The 24,766-nt window shown below is 38.0% G+C and overlaps 1 protein-coding gene across 2 annotated transcripts; it reads left to right on the top strand.

Annotated features, from left to right (window-relative positions):
* Nucleotides 1–8,500: 8,500 nt before the first annotated feature.
* On the top strand, nucleotides 8,501–23,748 carry Cnih4 (cornichon family member 4). Of its 2 annotated transcripts, XM_076831915.1 has the most exons (5): nucleotides 8,501–8,609; nucleotides 10,731–10,799; nucleotides 14,962–15,074; nucleotides 17,098–17,238; nucleotides 21,053–23,748. In XM_076831915.1, exons 1-5 carry the CDS (start codon nucleotides 8,541–8,543, stop codon nucleotides 21,078–21,080), a joined length of 420 nt encoding a protein of 139 aa, XP_076688030.1. In that variant the 5' UTR covers nucleotides 8,501–8,540; the 3' UTR covers nucleotides 21,081–23,748. The 2 variants fall into 2 exon arrangements, with proteins under 2 accessions (XP_076688030.1, XP_076688031.1); XM_076831916.1 differs by lacking the exons at nucleotides 8,501–8,609; nucleotides 10,731–10,799 and adding an exon at nucleotides 13,860–13,885.
* Nucleotides 23,749–24,766: the final 1,018 nt, after the last annotated feature.

Here is a 24,766-nt window from a genome sequence, read left to right as displayed (position 1 = left end):
GTGAATTATCTGGGTACTCTGGTTGAAAATAACAAAGGGAACCTACCTCAGCCCAAATGGACAGGGGAGGGAGGTCTGAGAATGTGATGGTAAGGACCATCAGTTGTAAGAGAGAAAGGAAGAGGGTTTCAGGTATAGAAAAGCTCATGTGCAAAGATCATAATGCAAGGGGGAAAATTGACCTATTCTAGGAACAGAAAAAGATAAAAAGGAATTCTTTGTTTTTATTTTATTTTTGCTGTGCTGAGGATTAAACCCAGGACCTTACACATGCTAGGCAAACACTCTATCATGAGCTACATCCCAAATGTTTTTATTTTATTTCGAGATCTGATCTCACCAAGTTTCCCAGACTGCCTTGAACTTGAATCCTCCTTCCTTAGCCTTCTGAGTTCAATCCCTAGTATCAATAAATAATAATAGATACCAACAATAAAATGCTTTAACATTTAATAATGAAATTATTTCTAGCAATTATTGCTCTGAAGATAATTTCACATTATTTCCAATGTCATGTCATGTCTTGTCTTCTTATAATTTCTCTTTATTAATTTATCCGTTTGGTGGAGCATTATTTTCACAATGTCCTTTATTTCTTTGCACATGGTCTTCTTTAGCTCTTTGAGCATATTTAAAATAATTGATTTAGATTTTTTTGTCCAACAAGACCATTATCTAGGATTCCTTAGGGACAATTTATATTACTTTCTTTTCATCCTGTGAATGAGTCATGCTTTCTTATTTCTTTGCATTTTTTTTATTGTTGTGGAAAACTGGACATTTTGAATATTGTAATATGATAACTCCCTCCACAGTTTCTAATGTCAATGCTGGTTATAGTTATCAATTCTTTTTGGTTACTTTTCTGAACTAATTTTCAAAAAGTCTACAGTTTTTGTCTTGTTTGGCCACTGAAGTCTCTGTTCCTTTAACTGGGCAGCTAGTGCCGCAGTCTCTGGCTGGGCACAAATCACGAGTCTCCACACAGCTTGTAGATTCAAACAGCAATTCTTTATTCCCGAACTCACACCGGCCGTCTACAAACACGCTCTGGGGGAATCCACGTTCTCTGCCCAAATCCACACCGCATGGGCTTCTGTCTCCCAAAATATACTGTCTGACCCTAAGAACTCAAGAGGAACTCAGCAGCAGGATACGCCCTATTCTAAAGGGGAACACCCTAATCTCCTATTATGCTAAACTGCCCTATTCTAAAGGGGGAACACCCTAAACACGGATCCTGCCCTGGTCCTTGAGCAAGGTCACCTTTCAGAAGTCCTTCCACTAGACAGCATGGGAGTAAGCTGGCAAGGAATTTGTCATACCTACTTGGCTGATGGCTCCCAGCAAGCTAGTGTTTCTAGATTTTCTTGAATGTTGAGATTCAGCTGTTTTTCTCCATTAAGCATTTGCCTTGGTGCTGTAATCTTTTGATTCATTTCCAAAGCTCTGATAAAGTTGATTCTGATGGTTGTTCCTAGCTTGTTGTAAAGAAAAGACTCTTGGAATTCTTTACTCCACCATCTTCAATGATATCAGTTCAATCGCATTAGTTTTTATAATACATATAATCCTGCAAAAGCAACAACAAGATGTAGAACATTTCCATTAACTCTGAAATATTGTCTTGTGCCATTTCCCGGTCTATCTACCATCCTCTATGCTTAGGCAACAATTGACAAACTTTCACTTACTATATATTTGATTTTAAATTGACAGCTTTCGTGTAATAGAATCAGATAATATGTTCTCTTTTATTTCTAGTTTCTTTTGCTCAATATAATATCTTTCAGATATATCCTTGTTTTGCACATATCAGAAGTTTATTTTTCTATTGCCAGGTAGTATTTCATTGCATGGTTATATCATAATGTGTTTTCTCTATTTGCCTGTTCGTAATTGTTGGGTAAATTCCAGTTGAGATTTTCTCCACTGTTTTTATTTTATTATTTAGGGTGCTGGGAAATGAAACCAGGTATATAGAATGCTAGGCAAGTGCTCTACCACTGAACTACATCACTAACCCTTTTTATTTTACTTTGAGACAGGGTCTCACTAAATTGCCTAGTATAACCTCAAATTTGTAGTCCTGACTATACTGGGATTTTAGTCGTGCCCTACCATACATTGCCTGATTATTGTAGCTTTTAGTACATCGTGAAATCAGGGAATGTGAGTCTTTCAACTTTTGTTTTTTATTTTTAAAATTGTCTTGTTTAATTCCTTTGCATTTTCTATAAATTTTATCTTACTTTATTTATTTATTTATTTTTTTTGGTGTTTGGGATTGAATTCTTAGCCTTGCCTATTCTAAGTACATGCTTTATCACTGTAATATACCCTCAGCGATGGGGGGTCCATGCCAGCGTCTCATGGGGGGGTTCTTCTTCCTGCCCAGGGGAATCTAAGCCATCCTAAAACTTAATATCTTAAATCATTAGTGAATAACAAAACATAAATACTTGGAAACAAAAAAGCAAAAGCCCTGATCTAAAAATTAAAAAGCAAAGCCCCTGATCTAGTCTACTTGGATTCTGGAACTAGTTAGAGATGGCTCCCGTTGTTTATTTAAGAGGGTACATCAAAGGCAGGGGATAAAGTTTCAAGGGTAGACAAAGTTCTCTACAGGTTTAATGGGATGCCAATTAAAATTCCAACGGCATTTCTTGTAGAAATGGATAAAGCAATCATGAAATTCATATGGAAAAACAAAAGACCCAGAATAGCAAAAGCAATTCTAAGCAGGAAGTGTGAATCTGGAGGTATAGCGATACCAGAGTTCAAGCTGTACTACAGAGCAATAGTAACAAAAACAGCGTGGTACTGGTACCAAAACAGGCAGGTGGACCAATGGTACAGAATAGAGGACACAGAAACCAATCCACAAAATTACAAATTTCTTATATTTGAAAAAGGGGCTAAAAGCATGCAATGGAGGAAGGATAGCATCTTCAACAAATGGTGCTGGGAAAATTGGAAATCCATATGCAACAAAATGAAACTGAATCCCTTTCCCTCGCCATGCACAAAAGTTAACTCAAAATGGATCAAGGAGCTAGATATCAAATCAGAGACACTGCATCTGATAGAAGAAAAAGTTGGCTACGATCTACATACTGTGGGGTCAGGCTCCAAATTCCTTAATAGGACGCCCATAGCCCAAGAGTTAATAACAAGAATAAATAAATGGGACTTACTTAAACTAAAAAGTTTTTTCTCAGCAAGAGAAACAATAAGAGAGGTAAATAGAGAGCCTACATCCTGAGAACAAATTTTTACCCCTCACACTTCAGATAGAGCCCTAATATCCAGAATATACAAAGAACTCAAAAAATTAAAAATAAGATAATAACCCAATCAACAAATGGGCCAAGGACCTGAAAAGACACTTCTCAGAGGAGGACATACAATCAATCAACAAGTACATGAAAAAATGCTCACCATCTCTAGCAATCAGAGAAATGCAAATCAAAACCACCCTAAGATACCTTCTCACTCCAGTAAGATTGGCAGCCATTATGAAGTCAAACAACAATAAGTGCTGGCGAGGATGTGGGGAAAAGGGTACACTTGTACACTGCTGGTGGGACTGCAAATTGGTAAGGCCAATTTGGAAAGCAGTATGGAGATACCTGGGAAAGCTGGGAATGGATCCACCATTTAACCCAGCTATCGCCCTCCTTGGACTATTCCCTGAGGATCTTAAAAGAGCGTACTATAGGGATACTGCCACATCAATGATCATAGCGGCACAATTCACAATAGCTAGACTGTGGAACCAACCTAGATGCCCTTCAATAGATGAATGGATAAAAAAAAATGTGGCATCTATACACAATGGAGTACTACGCAGCACTAAAAAATGATAAAATCATAGAATTTGCAGGGAAATGGATGGCATTAGAGCAGATTATGCTAAGCGAAGCTAGCCAATCCTTAAAAAACAAATGCCAAATGTCTTCTTTGATATAAAGAGAGCAACTAAGAACAGAACAGGGAGGAAGAGCATGAGGAAAAGATTAACATTAAACAAAGATGAGTGGGGGGAGAGAAAGGGAGAGAGAAGGGAAAGCATATGGAAATGGTAGGAGACCCTCAATGTTACACAAAATTACATAGAAGAGGTTGTGGGGGGAAAGGGGGGGAAACAAGGGAGAGAATTGAACAACAGCAGATGAGGTAGAGAGGGAAGATGGGAGGGGAGGGGAGGGGGGATAGTAGGGGATAGGAAAGGTAGCAGAATACAACAGTCACTAATATGCCATTATGTAAAAATGTGAGTGTGTAACCAATGTGATTCTGCAATTTGTATTTGGGGTAAAAATGGGAGTTCATAACCCAATTGAGTCAAATGTATGAAAGATGATAGATATATCATGAGCTTTGTAATGTTTTGAACAACCAATTAAAAAAAAAGTTTCAAGGGTAGAGTGTTGCTTTGTGTTGATTTGCAGTCAGCAGATTGATTGACATCTGGTCAGGTCACACCCATCTCAGGTGCTGTGTGGGATCTTTGGCAGAGCTTGAGAGGGATGTTCACCTGCATCAGGCAGTTAATCCCTGTGAGGGGTGCCATGGGAAGTTCCCAATGACAGATTTATTCCCTCATGAGGTTACTATGTACAACAGTCCACACACAGCCCATGGACAGCTTGTGACACTCCATATAAAATTTAGAATAAACTTCAGAGTTCTTAAAAAAAAAAAGATGCTACTATGGTAGCATAGTAAGATGCTACTATGGATTTGGATTGCATGAAACCTAAAGATCAGTTTGGGAAGAATTGATATTTTAACAATATCAAGTTTTCTAACCCACAATCATAGCATAGCTCTCCTTGTTATTTAGGTTTTTGATTTATTTCATCAGTGTTTTGTAATTATCACATACATATCCTGAAGATTTTTTATTCAATTTATTCACAGGTATTTCATGATTACTGGGGATATTGTTAGTGGCACTGTGGTTTTAAAATTTTGATTTCTGCCAGATGCCATGATGTACCTGTAGTACCAGCTGCTTGGGAGACTGAGGTGGGAGGATTACTTGAGCCCAGAAATTTGAGACTAGCCTGGGCATCAAAGCAAGATGACTTTTTTTTTTTTTAATAAGCACTCTACTGACTAAGCTATATTCTCAGCCCTGATCTGTAATCTTTTTTTTTAATATTTTATTTACATTTTAGTTTTCGGCGGACACAACATTTTTGTTTGTATGTGGTGCTGAGGATTGAACCCGGGCCGCACCCATGCCAGAGGCGCGCGCTACCGCTTGAGCCACATCCTCAGCCCCCGAAAGATCATATCTTAAAACTAATTAACTAATTAACCAATTCATTCATTCATTTTCCTTTTTTTTTCTTTTTTTTCCCCTGATATGGGGCCTGAACCCAGGGAAACTCTACCACTAAGCTATATCCCCAGTCCCTTTTATTTTTTAAGACAGGATCTCTTTAAATTGCCAAGGCTGGCCTTGTACTTGTGATAGCCTTGCTGACAAACTTGCTCCTAATTTAATTCGCCAAACCATCAGAATGATATTTTCAAGATGTAAATCAACTACGTATAATGGCACATGTCTGTAATCCAAGTGACTCTCAAGGCTAAGGCAGGAGGGTTGTAAATTCAAGGGCACCTCAGCAATTTAGTCTCAGCAAAGTACTTTAAAAAGTAAATCAGATCAAGGTCTTTTCTTGCTTAAAATTCTCCAGTAGTTCCTCATCGTATTAGAAGAAATTTTAAACTCTTTGCTAAGGGTCTATATGCCCCCACCGTATGACCTTGCCCTACCTACTGCTGACTTCACAAAATTCTCTTATCACTATTCATTGTGTAATAGCCACAATGACTTTTTTTTTTTTTTTTTACTGTTTTTTAAGGATACCAAACTTCTACTGTAATTGGGCCTTTGCAATCATTGTCTGAAACACTGCATGCAAATCTTCAAATGGCTGTTTTTCAGATTTCTGTGTAAATGTGTTTCTCAGCTTGGCCTTCTCCTAAGTATTTCCCCATCCCCTTCAATCAATCTCCTTCAAGGTACTTATAACTGCTTTTTCCCTTCTCCTCTTCCTCCTCTCTTCCTCTCCTCCTCCTCCTCCTCCTCCTTCTTCTTCTTTCTCTCTCTCTCTCTCTCCCTTTTTTTTGGTACCAGGTCTGAACCCTGGCACTTAACCACTGAGTCATATCCCTAGTCTTTTTTATTTTTTTGAGATGGGGTCTCCCTAAATTGTTTAGGGCCTTGCTAAGTTGCTGAGACTGGTGTTGAACTTGCAGTCCCTGCCTCAGCTGAAATTACAGGCTGTGCCACTGTGGATGGCCTTATAACTGCTGTTTTTTAAAAATATATATATTTTTAATTGTAAATGGATCTTTTTTTTAAAAATAATTATTTTTTAGTTTTCGGTGGACACAACATCTTTATTTTATTTTTACGTGGTGCTGAGGATCCAACCCAGTGCTTTGCGCATGCCAGGCGAGCGCGCTACCACTTGAGCCACATCCCCAGCCCCGTAAATGGATCTTTTATTATTATTTTTTTATTTATATGTGGTGCTGAGGATCGAACCCAGGGCCTCACACATAACAGGCAAGTGCTTTACTACTGAGCTACAACTCTAGCCCCATAACTGCTTTTAATTAATAGATTTGTTTTGTCTTCTGCCTCCCCCACTGTTATGCAAGATATAGACTTGTAGAGATTTTTCTTCTGTTGTTTATTTGTATTCCTAAGGTTTAAAACATATAAGAGCTGTTCAGAAAATATTGGTTGAGACTCAGGAGTCTGAGGCAGGATCACAAGTTCAAAGTCAGCCTCAGCAATTTAGGGAGACCCTGTCTGAAAATAAAAAATCAAAAGGGCTGTGGGTGTAGCTCAGTGGTAAAGCATCCCTGGATTCTGATACCAAAAAGAAAGAAAAAAAAAGTAAAGAAAGAAAAAGAAAATACTGGTTGAATGAATGAATGGACGAATGAATTTATTTTATTTTATTTTATTTTATTTTATTGGTACTGTGAATTGAACCCAGGTGCTATACCACTGAGCTACACCCCTATGTCTCTCCCTTTTCGTACCTGGGGATTAAATATAGGGATGCTTAACCACTAAGCTACATCCCCAGTCCTTTTGATTTTTTATTTTCAGACAGGGTCTCGCTAATTTGTTTAGGGTCTTGCTAAATTGCTGAGGCTGGCTTTGAATTTTCTATCCTCCTTGCCTCATCCTGCTGAGTGGCTGGGATTACAGGTGTGTACCACCGTGCCCAGCCTGATTCCTTTTTAAAATTTCATTTTGAGACAAGGTCTCACTTAGTTGCCCAGGCTGGCCTCAAACTTGTGATCTTGAGCACATGCCTGTAAACTCAGGGACTCCGGAAACCAAGTCGGGAGCTTCGCAAATTCCAGGCCAACCTCAGGAAATTAGCAAGGCCCTAAGCAATTTAGGATGACCCTGTCACAAAATAAAATAAAAAGGGGCTGGGGAATGGAACTCAGTGGTAAAGCACTTTTGGGTTCAATCTCCAATACAAAAAAAAAAAAAAAAACAGAACAAAACAAACTTTGTGATCCTTTTGCCTCATCCTCATCAGTAGCTAGGATTACAGGTTGGGCTAGCACTCTCTATAAAGAATGACTGACTTTTCTTTAATTAGCTCATGGAGTTTATCACTGGCGATCTACCCCCGCCCCCATTTAGTTGCTATTGTATATCCAACTCAATTCTACTATAGAGGCATCTTGTTTGCCCTACTAATTTCTATATCTCTGGAGCCTAGATCTATTCTTGGCCTATAGTTAAGGTGTTGTCAGTAACTATTTGTTAAATAAATGAAAGGCTGAGACAACGAATTCAGTTTTTAAAGATCTTAATATCTCAATATCTAGAGAGGAGAGAAACACTACTCTAAAGAGAATAAGCAAGCAACTGTGAAAGTTCCGGAGAAATTGAGATCAGGAACTGACTGATGGGTCTCAATTTTTAAGTCAGGCACTTTAAGGTTGGAACTGTGCTTTGAGGCACGCAAGTGGGTTGAGAGCAGACACTAAAGAAAATTTCACACATGGCACATAACTTCTACAGAGTATCCAGTAGTTTACAGGCATTCGGTAAATTCTCAAAGACTAATTGCTTGGCACTATTTCTGGAAATAATCAGATTGGGGCTGGGGTTATGGCTCAGCGGTAGAGTGCTCACCTTGCACGTGCAAGGCCCTGGGTTCGATCCTCAGAACCACATAAAAATAAATGAATAAATAAAGTTATTATTAAAAAAAAAGAAATAATCAGATTGATGCTAAAATTTCCGCTCACCTCTTGGGTTGTATACGTACCACTGGACTACATTTCCCAGCATGCATTAACACCACCGCGGTTACTTTGAAAAGTGGACTACAACTCCCGGCATGCCGTGCAGGCGAGGACTACACGCCCCAGCATGCCGGGAAAAGGGCCTATCAGGGGAGGGAGGGGCTCGGGAGCCGGTTTGACGGAAGGAGCGGCGGCGACCGAGGAGGAGGTGGAGGAGGAGGAGGAGGAGGAGGATGGAGGCAGTAGTGTTCGTCTTCTCGCTCCTCGATTGTTGCGCGCTCATTTTCCTCTCAGTCTACTTCGTATCCTTGCCTGAGGCGGGCAGAGGGGGACCTGGGGCCCGCCGCCTGAAGGACGGGGCTGAGGGTGGGCCCGGTGGGCACCGGGGCAGGTCTGTGAGGGAGGTGCCCGGCGGCGGTCTCGGGTTCTCGGGGCACTGGCCTGGCCAGACGGAGGCGTGGGCTCCCAGGACCTGGAAGGAAGCCCCGCTGCCGTTCGGTGCCCTGACCCCGCCGCCTGCCCTCCCTGGGGGGTCCGAGCGGGCCTTGCTCCTGGCGCACCCCGGCCTGGCCATCGCACCCTCCCACTGCAATACCCGCGACGCCCGTACCGGCCCTGCCCTGAGCGACGGCTGGCTCTTGGCCTCCCTTTTGGCCCTCGGGAGAAAAAGGTTACCTCTTTCTTGGGGAGCCCCGGCGCCATTCCCTTTTTTAGTGTGTCGGAGGCCCAGGGCGGTCTCTCGCGGACAGTCGGGCTCTGGGAGGATCCGCGGCGATTTGCCGCCTCTTGTTGTTCCCCACGGCAACAGCCGCGCTGCCCGCCCCTTTGTTCTTGCTGTCTTGAGTGCTTGTGGGGACCTTTTACTTCCAAGAGTTAACTCATTCTGAAACTGGCGACGTGCGTCCTTCACGATGCCGTTTTTAATTGAGTGTTGGGAAGGAGTATTTAAAAAAACATCTGTAGGGTGCAGCTGTGACTCTGGCAGAGCGCTCGCCTCGCCTAGCACGAGTGAGGCATTGGGTTCCATCCTCAGCACCACATAAAAATAAAATAAAGATATCGTGTCGACTCACAACTTAAAAAAAAAAGAAAGAAATCTGCAGTGAATATTTTGGTTGACCCTGACAGTTGAAGATTGTAAATTCAGTGACTACATGTGATGTAGTTTCCAGTCGTTTCTCAACTTTACATTTTTTCTGTCAGTCCATGTTAAACTCCAGTATGTTACACTATTTAAACTGTGCATTCCAACCAGTAAATGGTTGTTCAGCAGCATAGCACTGTACTATTTGTGTAGGGTACAGTGCTTCCCTGTTCTTAAAGAAAACTTTTTATTTTCACTTTTTAAATAATAATAATTATTATTATTATGGTGATTGAACCACGGAGCTACATCCCCAGTCCTTTTTATTTTTTTTAAGAAGGGCTCACCAAGTTGCTGAGAGTTAATTTTCAATTCTTCTGCCTCAGCCTGGGATTACAGGTGTGCGCACCATGCCAGACATAATGCTTCCATTCTTTTTGAGGGGGGTGGGGTGGGGGGAGGATTGAACCCAGGGACTTGTGCATGCAAGGCAAGCATGCTACCAACTGAGCTATATCCCCAGTCATTTTTTATTTTGAAACAGGTCTTGCAATATTGCCAAGGGCTAGCCTTGAATTTGTGATCCTTCTGCCTCAGCCTCCTGAGTAACTGAGATTAAAATGTAGGTCACTGCTTCTGGCTGTAATACAATTTTTTTTGTTTTTAATACTTAAAAAAATTAAAAAAATTTTTTTTTAGTTGTAGTTGAACACAATACCTTTATTTTATTTATTTTTGTGTGGTGCTAAGGATCAAACCCAGGGCCTTGCATGTGCTAGGTGAGCGTTCTACTGCTGGGCCACAACCCCAGCCCCTAAAAAAAGTTTTTTTAAGATATATTTATTTTTGTCACATCCCTAGCCCAGGACTAAAAAATAAATATTAAAAAAATTCTCTCTCTTTCTCTCTCTCTCTCTCAAAAAAAAAAAAGATATATTTATTTTTTAGTTGTAGATGGACAAATACTTTTATTTTTATTTACCTTTATATGGTGCTGAGGATCAAAACCAGTGCCTCATATGTGTTAGGCAAGCTGTCTACCACTGAGCTACAACCCCAGCCCTGTAATCCAATTTTTGATACATATTCATTGCCAGCATGTGACCATGGGGTGTTTATAGTTTAAGTCATCAAAGACGTTTTCTTGATATATCATAAATAAACACTACTTTTCTAGTGGGAATTAATATTTTAACTTTTTTTTTAAGCTTAGACTTAAACTCAGGGCCATGTGCAGCTATACCACTGAGATACATCCTCTTCCTTGCAACTCGGATGCTTTCTGAAACTAAATGCATAATTTTTATAAAAAAGTATAATTCCTTATCTTGATCATCAGATAATTACATTGTCTGATTTAGAATGTGATTACATTAATGCTAGATCATGTTGTTCGAAATTAAACAAGGTAAGACACTTCCTTGCTCACTTTTTGCTATTGAAGTCAGTTCTTCATTTTCCATTTTAAAGATTATTATAATCAACATGCATTTTTTATTTTAGAATGCATGTTGGTTTTAGAGTTCATTTTAGAGTGTATATTCATTAGACTGTTGGTAGAACTGCTGCTTTGCAATATTTTAGATCATAAAATTATGCTATAAGATTTGACTTGAAATTTCATTTCTTTATTCTGTGTATTCCTGTCTACAGTAGGCAGCTTCATTATTCAGTCTGGGCTCAGGTTCATTATGAAGATAATTATTTTTGTTTTCTGTGTCTAAACCTCTTCCTCCCACTTATGGGTAAAATTCTCAGTTTGTCTTTTTTTGGATGAAAGAAGACCTTCCTTGTGTGGCTTGCCCAGAAGTAAATTGATTAGATTTGTTTTAAGGCCATTTACTTTTAGTATAGTCAGAACTTTATATTGGCACAATACTCTGTACTGCAGAACTCGCCTAGATATAGGGAAACCAGTTGTCCCTAATTCATTTTACAATGAGCAGACAAACACTTTCTGGATGAGAGTTCAAATACAAATAGGATACTTGAGAGGTGTTTTTGGCTTGACCTAAAAACAATTTTCATGGGTCTTCACATTTTCAGTATACTTTAGTTTCTCTGACCCATGAAGAAAATAAAGTTATATGTATTTTTTGAAAAGTGTATCTCTGAAAAGTTAAAATTAACATGTATTAATTTTACAGATTGATGGGTTTCATTGTGACATTTCCAAACATGGATGTGTTGTATGTTGATCATATCTACCTTTCCATCTGCCCTCTCCTGCCCTCCCTTTCCTCCAACCCTCTTCCCAGCCCTCTTTCTAATGGTTCCTCTTCTACTTTTAAGATTACTATATTCTTCTACTAACAAAGTTGCTCCTTGGATTTGAAGTTTAAGTAGTTTTTTAATGTTAATTTTTATGAAAGTTATACATATACACGACTAAGTCGGTGGTATTGCAAAGTTTATAGTAAAAAATAGTGGTCTCTTCCTGACCCCTTTAAGTCCTGTCTTGCTAAAGGGGTAACTGATTTTAATACTTGGACAGTTTATTTTTTTCTGGTATTTATATCTCTGTTTCTTTTTCATTTGTTTGCACTATTTCTGGATTTGTCAGTTTTAAATATTGACTTCACAATATGGAAGAAAAGATTTAATTGTTCTGTACTCCTTAAACATCTATTTTACTATTATTTCATTTTCCTTTTTGGAAATATTCCATGTTTACATCATAATGCACTATTATAAAAATATAGATATTTTTTATTGCTGAACCTCAGTTGATAGTGATAGTATTTTTCTTTCTTTTTTTTTTTTTCTGGGTATCTTTTCCAGAAAAATTACTTTTCTTTTATTTACCTGTTACTTAGTCTTCAGATACATCTCCAAAGCCCTACTTTCAATATGGTAAAATGTATTAAAATAACCTATGAGTTAAATTTTTCCCATGGGACCTGTCTGTTCAAGGCTTCCAGACTCTTACTGTCCCCTGGACTGATTGCTCTCTAGGTGTGTTTCACAGTTTCATTTTGAGACTCCTGTTTTGTATTCCCTGATTTTTTTTTTTTTAAAGAGAGAGTGAGAGAGGAGAGAGAGAGAGAGAGAGAGAGAGAGAGAGAGAGAGAATTTTTTAATATTTATTTTTTAGTTATCGGCGGACACAACATCTTTGTTTGTACGTGGTGCTGAGAATGGAACCCGGGCCGCACACATGCCAGGCGAGCGCGCTACCACTTGAGCCACATCCCCAGCCCCTATTCCCTGATTCTTGTTATCTTATGTATTCCTTTTTCTTGGCCCTTCTACCACATTTTGCTAGAATAGCTTCTTGACACACAATACATGGGATATTTTTGAAATATCCATGTTTGAAAAATATCTTACCCGTACCCTTGATAGTTTATCTGAGGTTCTAGGTTAGAGAAGACTTTAATTTCAGAATTTTAAAGACATTGCTGGTGGTTTTCTAGTGTTGTTCAAGTTGGAAAATCTAAAGCCATTGAAGCCATTTGCTTTCTTTCCTTTTTTTTTTTTTTTTTGTTTGATACCCGGGATTGAACCCAGAGGCTCTTAACTACTGAGCCACACCCCAGCCCTTTTTATGTTTTATTATTTAAAAAAAAAAAATTTTTTTTTGTAGTTGTATATAGACAGCATGCCTTTATTTGTTTCATTTTTATGTGGCGCTCAGGATTTAACCCAGGGCCTCACACATGCTTGGCAAATGCTCTGCAACTGAGCTTAGCCTCAACCCCTTATGTTTTATTTTGAGACAGTATCTCACTAAGTTGCTTAGGGCCTCAATAAATTGCTGAGGCTGGCTTTGATCCTGCTATCCTCCTACCTTAACCTTCTGAGCTGTTGGGATTACACCATTTGATTTCTTATTTATTTTTTTTTTCTTTTCCTTTTTTTTGCTATGCTATGGACTGAACTCAGGGCCTCATACATGGTAGGCAAGCGTCTCACCATTGAAATGCATTCTCAGCCCTTTTATTCTTTTAATATGATCACTTTTTTTACCCACTGTCCTCTCCACAGAAGTTTTAGAATCTTTATCCTTAGTGTTTTCAAAGTTTGCAGTGGTATGTCTTTAGATATCTTTGTTTAGTCCCTTTTCATAGTTTTGGACATGTAATAGACTCTTTCAACAGGGAAATTTTTCTGTAGTCTTTTCTTTTTCCTTTGATGTTGGGTATTGAATACAGGGCTTTGTGTACACTGAGTTTGTGTTCTACTACTGAGTTATACTCTCGGCCTCTCTTGTATTTTTTCTTCGATGCTATCGCTCTTCCTTCCTTCCTTCCTTCCTTCCTTCCTTCCTTCCTTCCTTCCTTCCTCCCTCCCTCCCTCCCTCCCTCCCTCCCTCTACCCCTGAGCTACATTTTTATTTTTTATTATGATGCAAGGCCTCACTAAGTGACTGACTTTGAACTTGTCACTGGGATTAGAGGCATGTACTGCTGCTCTAAGGTGTTTTTTTCCTTGATCTATTAAATTACTCCAGAGAAGAATCTTCCAAGCTCCTACCTGGAGAATATAATCCTGGTATTAGTCTTTTCTTATTCTTAGAACAAGTCAGGTGTAAGGCATACTCTTTTTTTTTTTTTCTTTTTAGAGAGAGAGAATTTTTAATATTTATTTTTTAGTTTTCGGTGGACACAACATTTTTATTTTATTTGTATGTGGTGCTGAGGATCGAACCCAGAGCCGTGTGCATGCCAGGCGAGTGTACTACCGCTTGAGCCACATCTCCAGCCCCAGTAAGGCATACTCTTGAGGGAAGATACAAAACAGAGGACTTAGTTAAAAGTCAGTAAACCAAACATAATAAGGTTAAATCTTAGTGCCTAAATCTTGTTTCAGGTAAGTGTTTGTGTGTAAAACAAAGATGAGTATAGCCCACTGCAAGAAATCAATAGAGTTTAAGCTTGAAGCAGGGGCACATACCTGTAATCCCAGTGACTTGGGAGGCTGAGACAGGCAGATTGCAAGTGTAGGTGTAGCCTGAACAAGTTAGCAAAACCCTATCATTAAAAAATTAAAAAGGGATGGGGATATGGCTCCGTGATAAAGTGCCCCTGGGTTGAATCAAAAATACCACAAAAGTACCAAAAAAATGAATGAATGAAAGAAAGGAAGAAGAGAAAAAGAAATCCAGAGTTTGAAAACTACTTCTGTAGGGGTCTGATATTGTAAGCTTTTAAAGGATTCTGGAGATAGGAAATTGTTTCAAGATTGATATTCTGACTTAGAAGCAACCTGAAAATGCATATTAACCATCCCAAATTAGAATAAGAGGCTTTAGCATAGATATTGGAATAGAAAATAAATAATACTCTCTATTTTTGCTCTAGTTAGTATTTAAACCTGCTTAGTGATTGACTTTAAGCCTTTGCTTAGGACAAAACACAATTGAAATTTAAGTGCTTTATATTTAAGCTGCTCCCTGATGCATTTGCATGGGGTCAACACTATGCAAATCTGGGACATCTGAGTCTAAAAATAATCTTGAAACAGTAGCTTGTAAACTTTCTTTGAACATTCATTGATTTAGTTTCAAATAACATTTATAGTCAGGAAAGACATGGTGGTGGGCATAATATTGTATTCTTTCCTTGCAGTGGGTAATTCCAGAATTGATTGGCCATACTATTGTCACTGTATTAATGCTTGTTTCATTGCACTGGTTCATATTCCTTCTCAACTTACCTGTTGCTACTTGGAATATATATCGGTAAGTATAATTTGTTTACTATTTTGTCAGGGCAGTTAAACTTTTTTCTTTTCTTTTTTTTTTTAAGTAAACAGCCTTCTTTTCTCCATGAAAATGCTTTATTAAGTCAGTATAAATTTTGTTGTTTCACTTTGGAATATTGGGCAAATGGTAATTGCATGTCTCGGTCTTGTGGTTAAAGCACAAATTTACATGTCATGTTTATTTGTAATGTCTAAAGACTTGTGAAATGTTTTTTCATTGCTTTGAGTATAATTTTCTTTTAAGTATGGTCAAAAGTCTGAAAATGTAAGCCCTTTTTGTTTGTAGATACAAACAAAATTTTTTAATTGTAAATGGACACAATACATAAAATTTTAGTTGTAAATGGACACAATAGATAAAATTTTTTTAGTTGTAAATGGACACAATACCTTTATCTTATTTATTTATTTTTATGTGGTGCTAAGGATTGAACACAGAACCTCACACGTGTGCCAGGCAAGCGCTTTACCACTGAGCCATAATCCTAGCCTCTGTAGATATAGTTTTAATTAGAGTGTACTATACTTAGAATACTCCAAAGAAAATTACATTTTTAAAACCTGCAAATTAGGTGACTTATCAGAATTTTTGACTTAATAAATTTAGGAAGTTTGTTAAAAAATAATAGAAACAGTGGTTGGATATAATTTTATAGTTGTACTATTATGAAGCATATTGTCTTGTGAATAATTGTGGAAAAATCTTGACAAGCTTAGAGTATCACTAAGTTGCTGAAGTTGGCTTTGAACTTGCCATCCTCCTGTCTTATTCTCCCAAGTTACTGAGATTACAGGCTTGCACTCTTGTGCCCAGCCTCTATATTTTTAGATTTTATTTTATTTGTATCTATTTTTTTTTTAGTGTAAAACCATTCATTGCCAATTCTTAAGCATGATATAAAGTACAATTATAATAAAAAGAACATAGAAAAGAACAAAGTGTTGGAGGAACATAAGAAGAATGTGAAAAGATAGTGGAAGGTAGTAGAAGTAAGTAAGGGGTAGATTTGCAGGAATGATCTTAAAAAGATAATGAAACTAGAACCTGAGCTAGGGAAATGTTTCTCAGTCTGTATGGCTTTTCTATTTAGCAACAACATGCCCAACTACATGAAGTTTTAAGGACAAACAAAAAAGGAAAGAAAAAATAGTGACACTCTTGGGGCTGGAGATGTGGCTCAAGTGGTAGCGTGCTCACCTGGCATGCGCGGGGCATTGGGTTCGATCCTCAGCACCACATAAAAATAAAATAAAGATATTGTGTCCACCTAAAACTAAAAAATAAATATTAAAAAAAAAAAGAGTGACACTCTTCTTAGATAACTTGGAAGTCAGAGAACAATAAGACTCTTTGAGACTTCTCTGGATATATAAGTATAGGTGTGCTACTAGGATTTGGGAGAGAATTTAAGATTTGTGGAGCTCAGAAGGGCCTTTGCATTTCACAGAGGTGGTAATTCATTGTAGCAAGAATGAGGAAATCAGATTGTCCTAGAAACTTGGACATGAAAGCCAGAAGAGATCATAAACAGTGCTGAGTTAAAACATGTATGTTACACAAATAGCACAGTCTGGATGTTGAAACCCAGACATATACAAAGTAATCCAGTTTTCTTAATTTTCCATATCCTATAAAGAAGTTTCTAAGAACTTGATGAAATTAGTTTGGTTTTAGAGCCTCCATTAACCTTTGTATACTGGAAAAGAGCTGTAGGGATGGATGACTGGTTTGGTAGTTTTCTACAGGAGATGGATAATAGAATGTTACTGTATTTGTTTCAGAGGATAAAAAAAAATTACACTAAAAATTAACAGTATTATAATTTCCAGAGGAAGACTAAGTGGTAGCCCACAACACCATTTCTGTCTATATTTGATTTGAATTAAAAGCTGCAGTGATGGGTTCACATTTAAAGGTTGATTATTATTAGTTTTTTTTTTCAATATTTATGCTAACAGTTTGATTTTCTTTTTAATGTGTATATCCTTTAATTTATCAGTTTTATTATGGTGCCAAGTGGCAACATGGGAGTGTTTGATCCAACGGAAATACACAATCGAGGGCAACTGAAGTCACACATGAAAGAAGCCATGATCAAGCTTGGTTTCCACTTGCTCTGTTTCTTCATGTATCTTTATAGGTGAGTTTAAAGTTCTCTTGGCATCTTTTTAGATGCCATGTCTGCTTTTGATGGATAAGTTATTACTATAGTAGAAGATTTTGCATTGATATTGCATAACTTTGGGGGTTTTATGTGAATTTCTTATGTGGCTGTGTAGATTCTTTTATGTGTGTTATCGAATCAGCATTCTATTTAGTCTATAGTAGAGTTACTCTGTAGTTATTCCTTAGTCATTGAGGCTATCAACATGCTTAAAACTATCTTGGCTATTTTTTTAGATATTAATGGACCTTTATTTTATTTATTTATTTATATGTGGTGCTGAGAATCGAACCCAGTGCCTCACACATGCTAGGCAAGTGCTCTACCACTGAGCCACAACTCTAGCCCCTGTCTTGGCTATTCTTTTCCTGCCCTAGTGTTTAGCTGTGAGGGGTTACTTGTAGCAGCTTTCACCTATCACAAGCATTAATATATGTACCCCCAGAGACCATCCCTCTTATGGGTGTCTGGGGAGTTAAACTACTGGCAGCAGATCTCAACAACTTACATCAAATTGGGCTGATCTTTCTTGGCAGTAAGGAATTTAGATGTGATGCTGATTTTCCTTGATTCTAAATGGTCTAATTGTATGTCTTCTAGTTATAATATATGCAAGTAAGAATTAATATGAAGAATTGACTGTCACACACTGGAAGCCTTGTATAGTCTTGTTTAAAACGTAAATTTATTCCCTTATGTTTTAGAGATGAACATACCACATTTTCCTTTCAGACTTATAGAACAGAGCAAAGGGGAGGGAAAAAAATGCCACTGTATGATTTGATTAAGCCTGTAGGAAGTTAGAAATCAGGCTTAACTTTAGTATCAAATCTTTAATTAGATCATTTCTACTTTTCTCCTTTTTAAAAAATTTTCATTTTTTTGTGGTGCTGGGCCTTGAACACATGGTCTTATGTGTGCTAAGCAAGTGTTCTACCACTGAGCTACACCTCTAGCCCTTGAAATTTTAATGTTTTGCACAAGCATAAGAACTATTTAGGAAAAATTTATACTAAACTAAGCTTTTACCTTACAAGATTCTTAATAGCAATTATATGGAGATAATGCTTTTTTATCTGAAATAGTTTAAAGTCATAAGCTTTGTCAGGCATGTGCCTGACAAAGCTGCCTTATGGACCTCCTTTACTGGGTTGAATCTACCCACTAGTAAAGAATAAATTAAAATTAGAGTTTAGGGCTGCGTGTGGTGGTACATGCCTGTAATCCCAGGGATTTGGGAGGTTGAGACAGGAGGATTGAAAGTTTGAGGCCAACCTTAGCAACTTAGTGAGACCCTGTCTCAGTCTAAAAAAAAATCAAAAAGACTGGGGTATACCTCAGAGGGATGGTGCCCTGGGTTCAACTCCTAGCCCCTCCTTCCCCAATTCAAAAAAAGTTTAGGACCGGGATATAGTTCAGTATTAGTTCATAGCATGCATGAAGCCCTGGGTTTGATCCCCAGTACTGAAGAAAAAGAAAAAAGTTAGAGTTCAGTTCCTTTTCACCTTTCATTTTATTTGCTTTTTTTGGAGTTTTATTTTGAAAACTAGGGCAAAAGAAATCACTGCTATCAGTTTCTGGTTCTTGTGCCCTACCTTAGTGCTAATGGGCTTAATTTTTAATCTAGGTATTAAAGATGAAATTAAAGGTCAAACAATTTTAATATTAAGAACACAAGCTGGGTGTGGTGGTGTGTGCCTGTAATTCAAACTACTCCAGAAGCTAAGGCAGGAATTTGAGGCCAGCCTGGACAACATGTGAGACCCCCATCTGAAAAAAGAAAATAAACAAAAGAATACAATGATGCATATATTTTCATTTTTTTAGGTCAAACTATGGGAAGGTATCTTTACTGTCATATGTTTCTTTGTATTTGTTTCTGAAGTAATAGAAACAAAAAAACTAGGTGGAATTGGTATAGCTAAGGTTATCCTTTTTCATTCTCCCCTGAAGGTTTCACACTGTTGGAGAGTAAACTTGAGCAGACATTCCCTGCATCTTGGGAGTGTGAGCTTACTTGGGGTCATGTTATAGACAGGCTTTTTGAGAATAAACATAGAATTGAGGAGCAGTCATATGGCTTAGTAGACCTGAAGTCTTGAGATTTAAAAATGCACAAGAGTTTCTTTGTCTTGGTCACTGAATTTAAAGTAATGGGAAAACAGGCTGGAGGAATTGGGAAGCCATTAGGGGGACTGTAGCTCGGTGATACAACACTCAGTAGAATTGTAGCATGTGAAAGGTCTGGGTTGAATCCCCAGCACCAGGAAAGTAGTAGTAGTTTTAAGATATGGCTTTTTACAACTAAATGAAGGATAAGCAAACTGTATAACTGGTGTACCTGGCAGCTGCTCCTTTCCTTGTTTCTCTCTCTCTCTTTTCTTTCTTTCTTCTTCCCTCTCAGCTTGTCATTTTCAGTCACTTTGCTGTTACCCATCCCTTAGTGTCACTCATAGTTACAGGGATCAGGATGAAAGAGAATAGTTTTAGAATATGACCTTGTAGCACTTTTTTTCTTGGTTTTGGTTGCTATTTTTTAAAGTGATTTTATTATCAAATTACCAGCTTTTATTGCAGAGTTTTTATGCTGCTCCTATTCTGATTCTGTTGTCTGCCACACCTGGCATGTTGTTCAATAGAACTAAAGTTTTGGAAAAAAGAAAAAAAATGTTCATCTTTCTTAGAGAATGGTGAAATTAATGCCTTTAAGTTTCAGTTAGGTGCTGGGCTTTACCACTTCCTGTGTGACTTGGGGCAGGTATATTTACTTCTCTGTGCCTCAGTTTCTCATTGGAAAATGGGATCTTATACCTTCCTCATTGAATTGTAGTGTTGACTAAGTGAGATGGTGCATGTAGAGCACTTAGATTTATATTGATGTGTATAGTAAATGCTCAAAAGTCTTTCAAAAATACCAGCTACTACCATTATTCTGTGCTGTTCATTGTGTATATTTAATATGGTTAAATTTAGAGAACTAATCATTTATACCATTAGTATCATAAGGGTATTTTTGTGCATGTTAGTCATTTGATCTCAGCAGAGCAAGTCTGATCCCTGATAAATAAAAGGAAAGGATCGTTTTTTATCATTGTTCAACTGAGGTGATTTAATAAGATTATTTACTGGATGATTGCTATGTGTCAGACACTGTAAAGCACTGCAAGTGACACAAAGGAGCAATGCAGAATCCCTGCAGTGGAGAGCTCTGAGCTTCACAATTGCTGTCCTAGGGTGTCACATAGGATGTGAAAGTGCAGGTGTTGGGATCGTGCTCTCATTTTGGAGGAGCTCATAGATCAGAGCATGCAAGATGATGAGCTATGGAAGGAGCCATGCAACTGCTCTGGTCTGAGGCTGGCCTCCTCAGGAGGTGCTTCAGAGCACCTTCCTGGTCATGGAAGCCCAAGTGTGTGTGTGGGGGAGTGGTCGGGGAGTAGGGCAGAGGGATTCCAGGCATAGCAATAGTTTGTGCAAAGACCTGGTGAGATAATTAAAGGGTGTTCCCCACCCTGCATATAGGCTCATTTTTTTTTTTCTTAAACATATACTCCCATATTGTTTTTAGGTTGTACTCCCACCTTCACCCCTAATTACTTATTATTTAGTGAAGAATTAGACCATCAAGAATCCCTAGTATAAATATTCTTCCTTTTGGGTAAAACATGATTGTCTTCTACTCAAATGAATGTTCTTTGATGACCCTCAGGGATGGAAGTCTGGACAGACCAGACTGTAGGAACATTTCTAAAAAGGAAACATTAGTAACATTAATTTCTTCTTTTCACAGTATGATTTTAGCTTTGATAAATGACTGAAGCCGGAGAAGCTGTGGTTGGAGTTAACCTACAGTACAGTGCACAGTTGAGGAGCCAGAGACTACTTACATCATCCTTAGAACCGTGACCATAGCAGTATATATTTTCGTCTTTGAACAAGATACTATTTTTGCTGTATTTTTACCATATAAAGTATTTAAAAAACATGAATTGAGTTTTTGTAGATTTCTGGTTCTCAACATTAGCCTGAACCCCAACACATGAAGGTGTTTTTTATCATCTGAGTGTTGAAGAAGGTTATTTGTATGTAGAAGTAGGACTGTCCTGTCAGCCTTGCATGCCAAAGAAATAAAGGACACACCTTAAAAGGGAATACTTGATAAGCCAGATTGTCTTCAAGTCTACTGAAGAGTCAGAATATAAAACAACACTGTTAATCTGGACAAAAGAAAAAAAGAAAGTTACCTACCCTTTTTGCCTATTTGTGGCAACTTCATAATAGTATGTCTTAAAGATTTATGGGATTGTCAGCTAAAAGTCTTTCTATAAGTATATTAATAGAAAATGACATTTCAAAAATTTATATTTCTTTGCAGAATTTGTGAAATATTATAAGCCATTTGCCCAGATACAATGTAATTCTTGCTTATAGAAAGGGAAAATAAATTTAAAAAACCAAGATTTTTATCAGGAGCTTTCATTTAAAAGCTACTGTCTCCACAATCACCCCCAAACTCATACAATCTCCTTGGTGCTTGCAGGGTCTTATTTTTGTATTGCAATTGATTCAACTGTTTTTGATCTCTTTTTATTTAATGGGGTTGGAGAAGTGATGTGGTAGAAGAATCTTCTATAAGATTATAAGCAGGAAGAATTGTTCTTTGTCAGTGAAATCGAGCCTACTAGTGCTCTGCTTGGTGCTGGGATTAACTGCATTTCTTCTGTTCTTATTGCACTGACTACTTTGTGAACTGAGAACCAATACAAGCCATTTCGTGCTCATAGCAATATCTAACAGAACTCAGTTTCTTGGCGCTGTTGGTAAACCCTGCCACATTGAGATCAGTTGCCCCCAGCTGTCTCTCAGCTCTCATGATGTCAAATGAGCCTGGTGGGTCATTCAGGCCTAGCTTATGCTTTAATATTGCTATCTTAAGCGTTGGCATTTAAGCAAACCATGATTATTCTATGACAGAGTCCAAAGGGATTATTTATTCTGGCATGACAGAATTGGGTGGCTGACACACCTTGTGGTCCCCAAAAGATTTAATGTTGCATAGACTTTCGGCTTTAGCTTTGGTTGAAATAGAAGCAAGGGAGCCACTAAGCTAAATTCCCATGCAAACAGACCATGTTTCAGAGATAGAAGTGGTGCTCTGGCAACAAACACATTTAAGGAAGAGGGAAGTAGAGGCAAAGTAAATTTGATCCTGCTGGCCTCTGAAGAGTCACAGAAATTCTCCTTATGGTAATCTTATTTCTGCTAGGCAAAGGGCCAAGAAGCTGTAACAGAAATTACTTTGCTTGCATCTCTTAACTTTTTCCCTTGGAAGCACTTTCTGTTTAAAACATAATCCTCCCTAACTACCAGTGCCTCTCAGTGTTCTGCCCAAGTTTTTAAAACAATGAAGCTGTTGGCAAATTTAAATCCCGGAAACTGAGAGAAAATGGTTTACTTAAAGTAGCTCAAAGGAGTGGAGAACTTTTGACCAAAATCTTTCGCCTTTTCATTCAAGTATTCTTAATAGCCCAAACTGAAACCCACATGGCTGAGAACTTTGGGACTGCAATTCCACATGTGGCACAAGGTGCCGGGGCTGAGCAAATAGGTGCCTATTCAAAGAACCAGGAATGATTTACTTCTGAAGCATTAACTAGTTAAAAAAATAAAAACTCTCCTTTTCTTGTATTGCTTGTCTGTATCAAAGTCAAGAAAGGGGTGGAGGAGATCTAGCTTTTATTTTTTCAGGGGCTTTTCTATGAAAGATGAAAAAGAGGGGACAATAGCACTGACTTTAAAATAGCTATGGCTAAGATGCTAAAGGTTAATTTATATTTTTTGATTTGAGAAAGTTGCAGAGAACCTTGGAGATCATTTGTTTTAATGTCTTAAAACTTGAGGCCTAAAGATTGCCCAATATCTCATTAAGTATGAGCATCTGAAATCCAGCGCTCTCCCTTACCCACTCTCCCATGTCCCTCAGGCAGTACTGAGGACCCAGCCAGTGCACACTACCATGAGGAGTTCCTGTGCGTATTTTAATTCGTGTATTGTCATTTTTCTGTTGGCATTCTTTCAGTGATAGCAGGCACCATTACTAAATCACTGGAACCTCAGCTGAGAGAACTGGGGAACCAAAATCCAAGATGCAGCTCAGTTCACCAGAACCTAGCACGTACTTTCAGCTGCCTTTTCATGCCTGCCACACAGATGACGGTGGAATTAAGAGTCCAAATCAGTTTCCCGTGACCTGGTCTTAACTTTGAAGTTGAGAACTAAGAAAGCTTCCTGCTGTACTTTATCTCCTGTGGTACTTTCTGTCTCTGTCTGGTATTAGTTATTCACCTGCAAATAATCTCACCTACTAGATTGTACGCTCCTGGAGGGCAGAGTCCACTTTTATTTGTAGTTTCATCCTTTCTCTCCTGGCACCTAACACAGTGCCTTGAACACAGAAACAATAAATGATTGTTGAGTAACAAGTAACTGATTGTGTTGTTCTATTGCTTTTCAAGCAAGAAGTCTAACTGATATCTTTTAAGTCAGGGAAAGTAAGAAGCAATGGAGCAACATAATCAAAATCCACTGCCCTCTTTGTTTTCAAGGCAATCATTTGCAAAATAGAAAATTCTAAGGCTTGCTGGGCTAGGAAAGAAAACTGCTATATCTGGTCCACTTGAGACTGTTGAAATCAGTTTTGCTCTGACTAATACTTTGTCAGAAGTGGTTGTGAAAAGTACATGCACTTGATGCAATTAGTTGTCCCCCAAAATCTAAACTAATTTCAAATGTATAGAACTAGATAGCAAGATAGAGAAGCTTAATTTTAAATTCTGTACTTATCATCTTGATCTCTGCCACCTGAATTTTTGTACTTTAAACCAAATATACTGTTTTTGCTATGCAGTGTAATAAATTGAAATATTTTGGTATAATGAAGCTTCAGAAGGCCATTCAAAGAATGTCTATTCAAGTTTTCTAAGGGTTTGTAAGTGAAGTCTTGGGTTTAAGCCACACTTTCAATGAATATTTTGAAAGGCAGAACCAGTTTTCTGCTAATGACTGAGGGTCATTCAGAACCTTAGCATTATCATTCTGAACTTCGACTATTGCAATAATGATCACAAAGGTAACTTGGTACTGCACTCAAGTTGCTCTTTAGAAAAAACTTTGGTAAAAGCTTATATTTTCAATTGCTTTCCTCCTGAGGAAAGTCCGTGGGTGGGTGGTCAAAATCAGCTAGCTGAGATCTCCAAAGTTTGATTGGCTTCCTTTATATTTGCTTTGCTACATCTGCTGTGGAACAACAATTATATATATCAATTCCCATTAAACATTACAATCAGGGCTGGGGTTGTGGCTAAGCAGTAGAATGCTCGCCTAGCACGTGTGAGGCCCTGGGTTCTATCTATCCTCAGTACCACATAAAAATAAATTAATAAAAAACAGGTACTGTGTCCAACTACAAAAAAAAAAAAATTACAATCTAGTCAAAATGTTGAAT

The sequence above is a fragment of the Callospermophilus lateralis genome, chromosome 13 (genome assembly GCF_048772815.1).
Source record: "Callospermophilus lateralis isolate mCalLat2 chromosome 13, mCalLat2.hap1, whole genome shotgun sequence".
Lineage (NCBI taxonomy): Eukaryota > Metazoa > Chordata > Mammalia > Rodentia > Sciuridae > Callospermophilus > Callospermophilus lateralis.
Note: the sequence above shows the minus strand (reverse complement) of the source record. Positions and strands in the feature narration are given on the sequence as shown.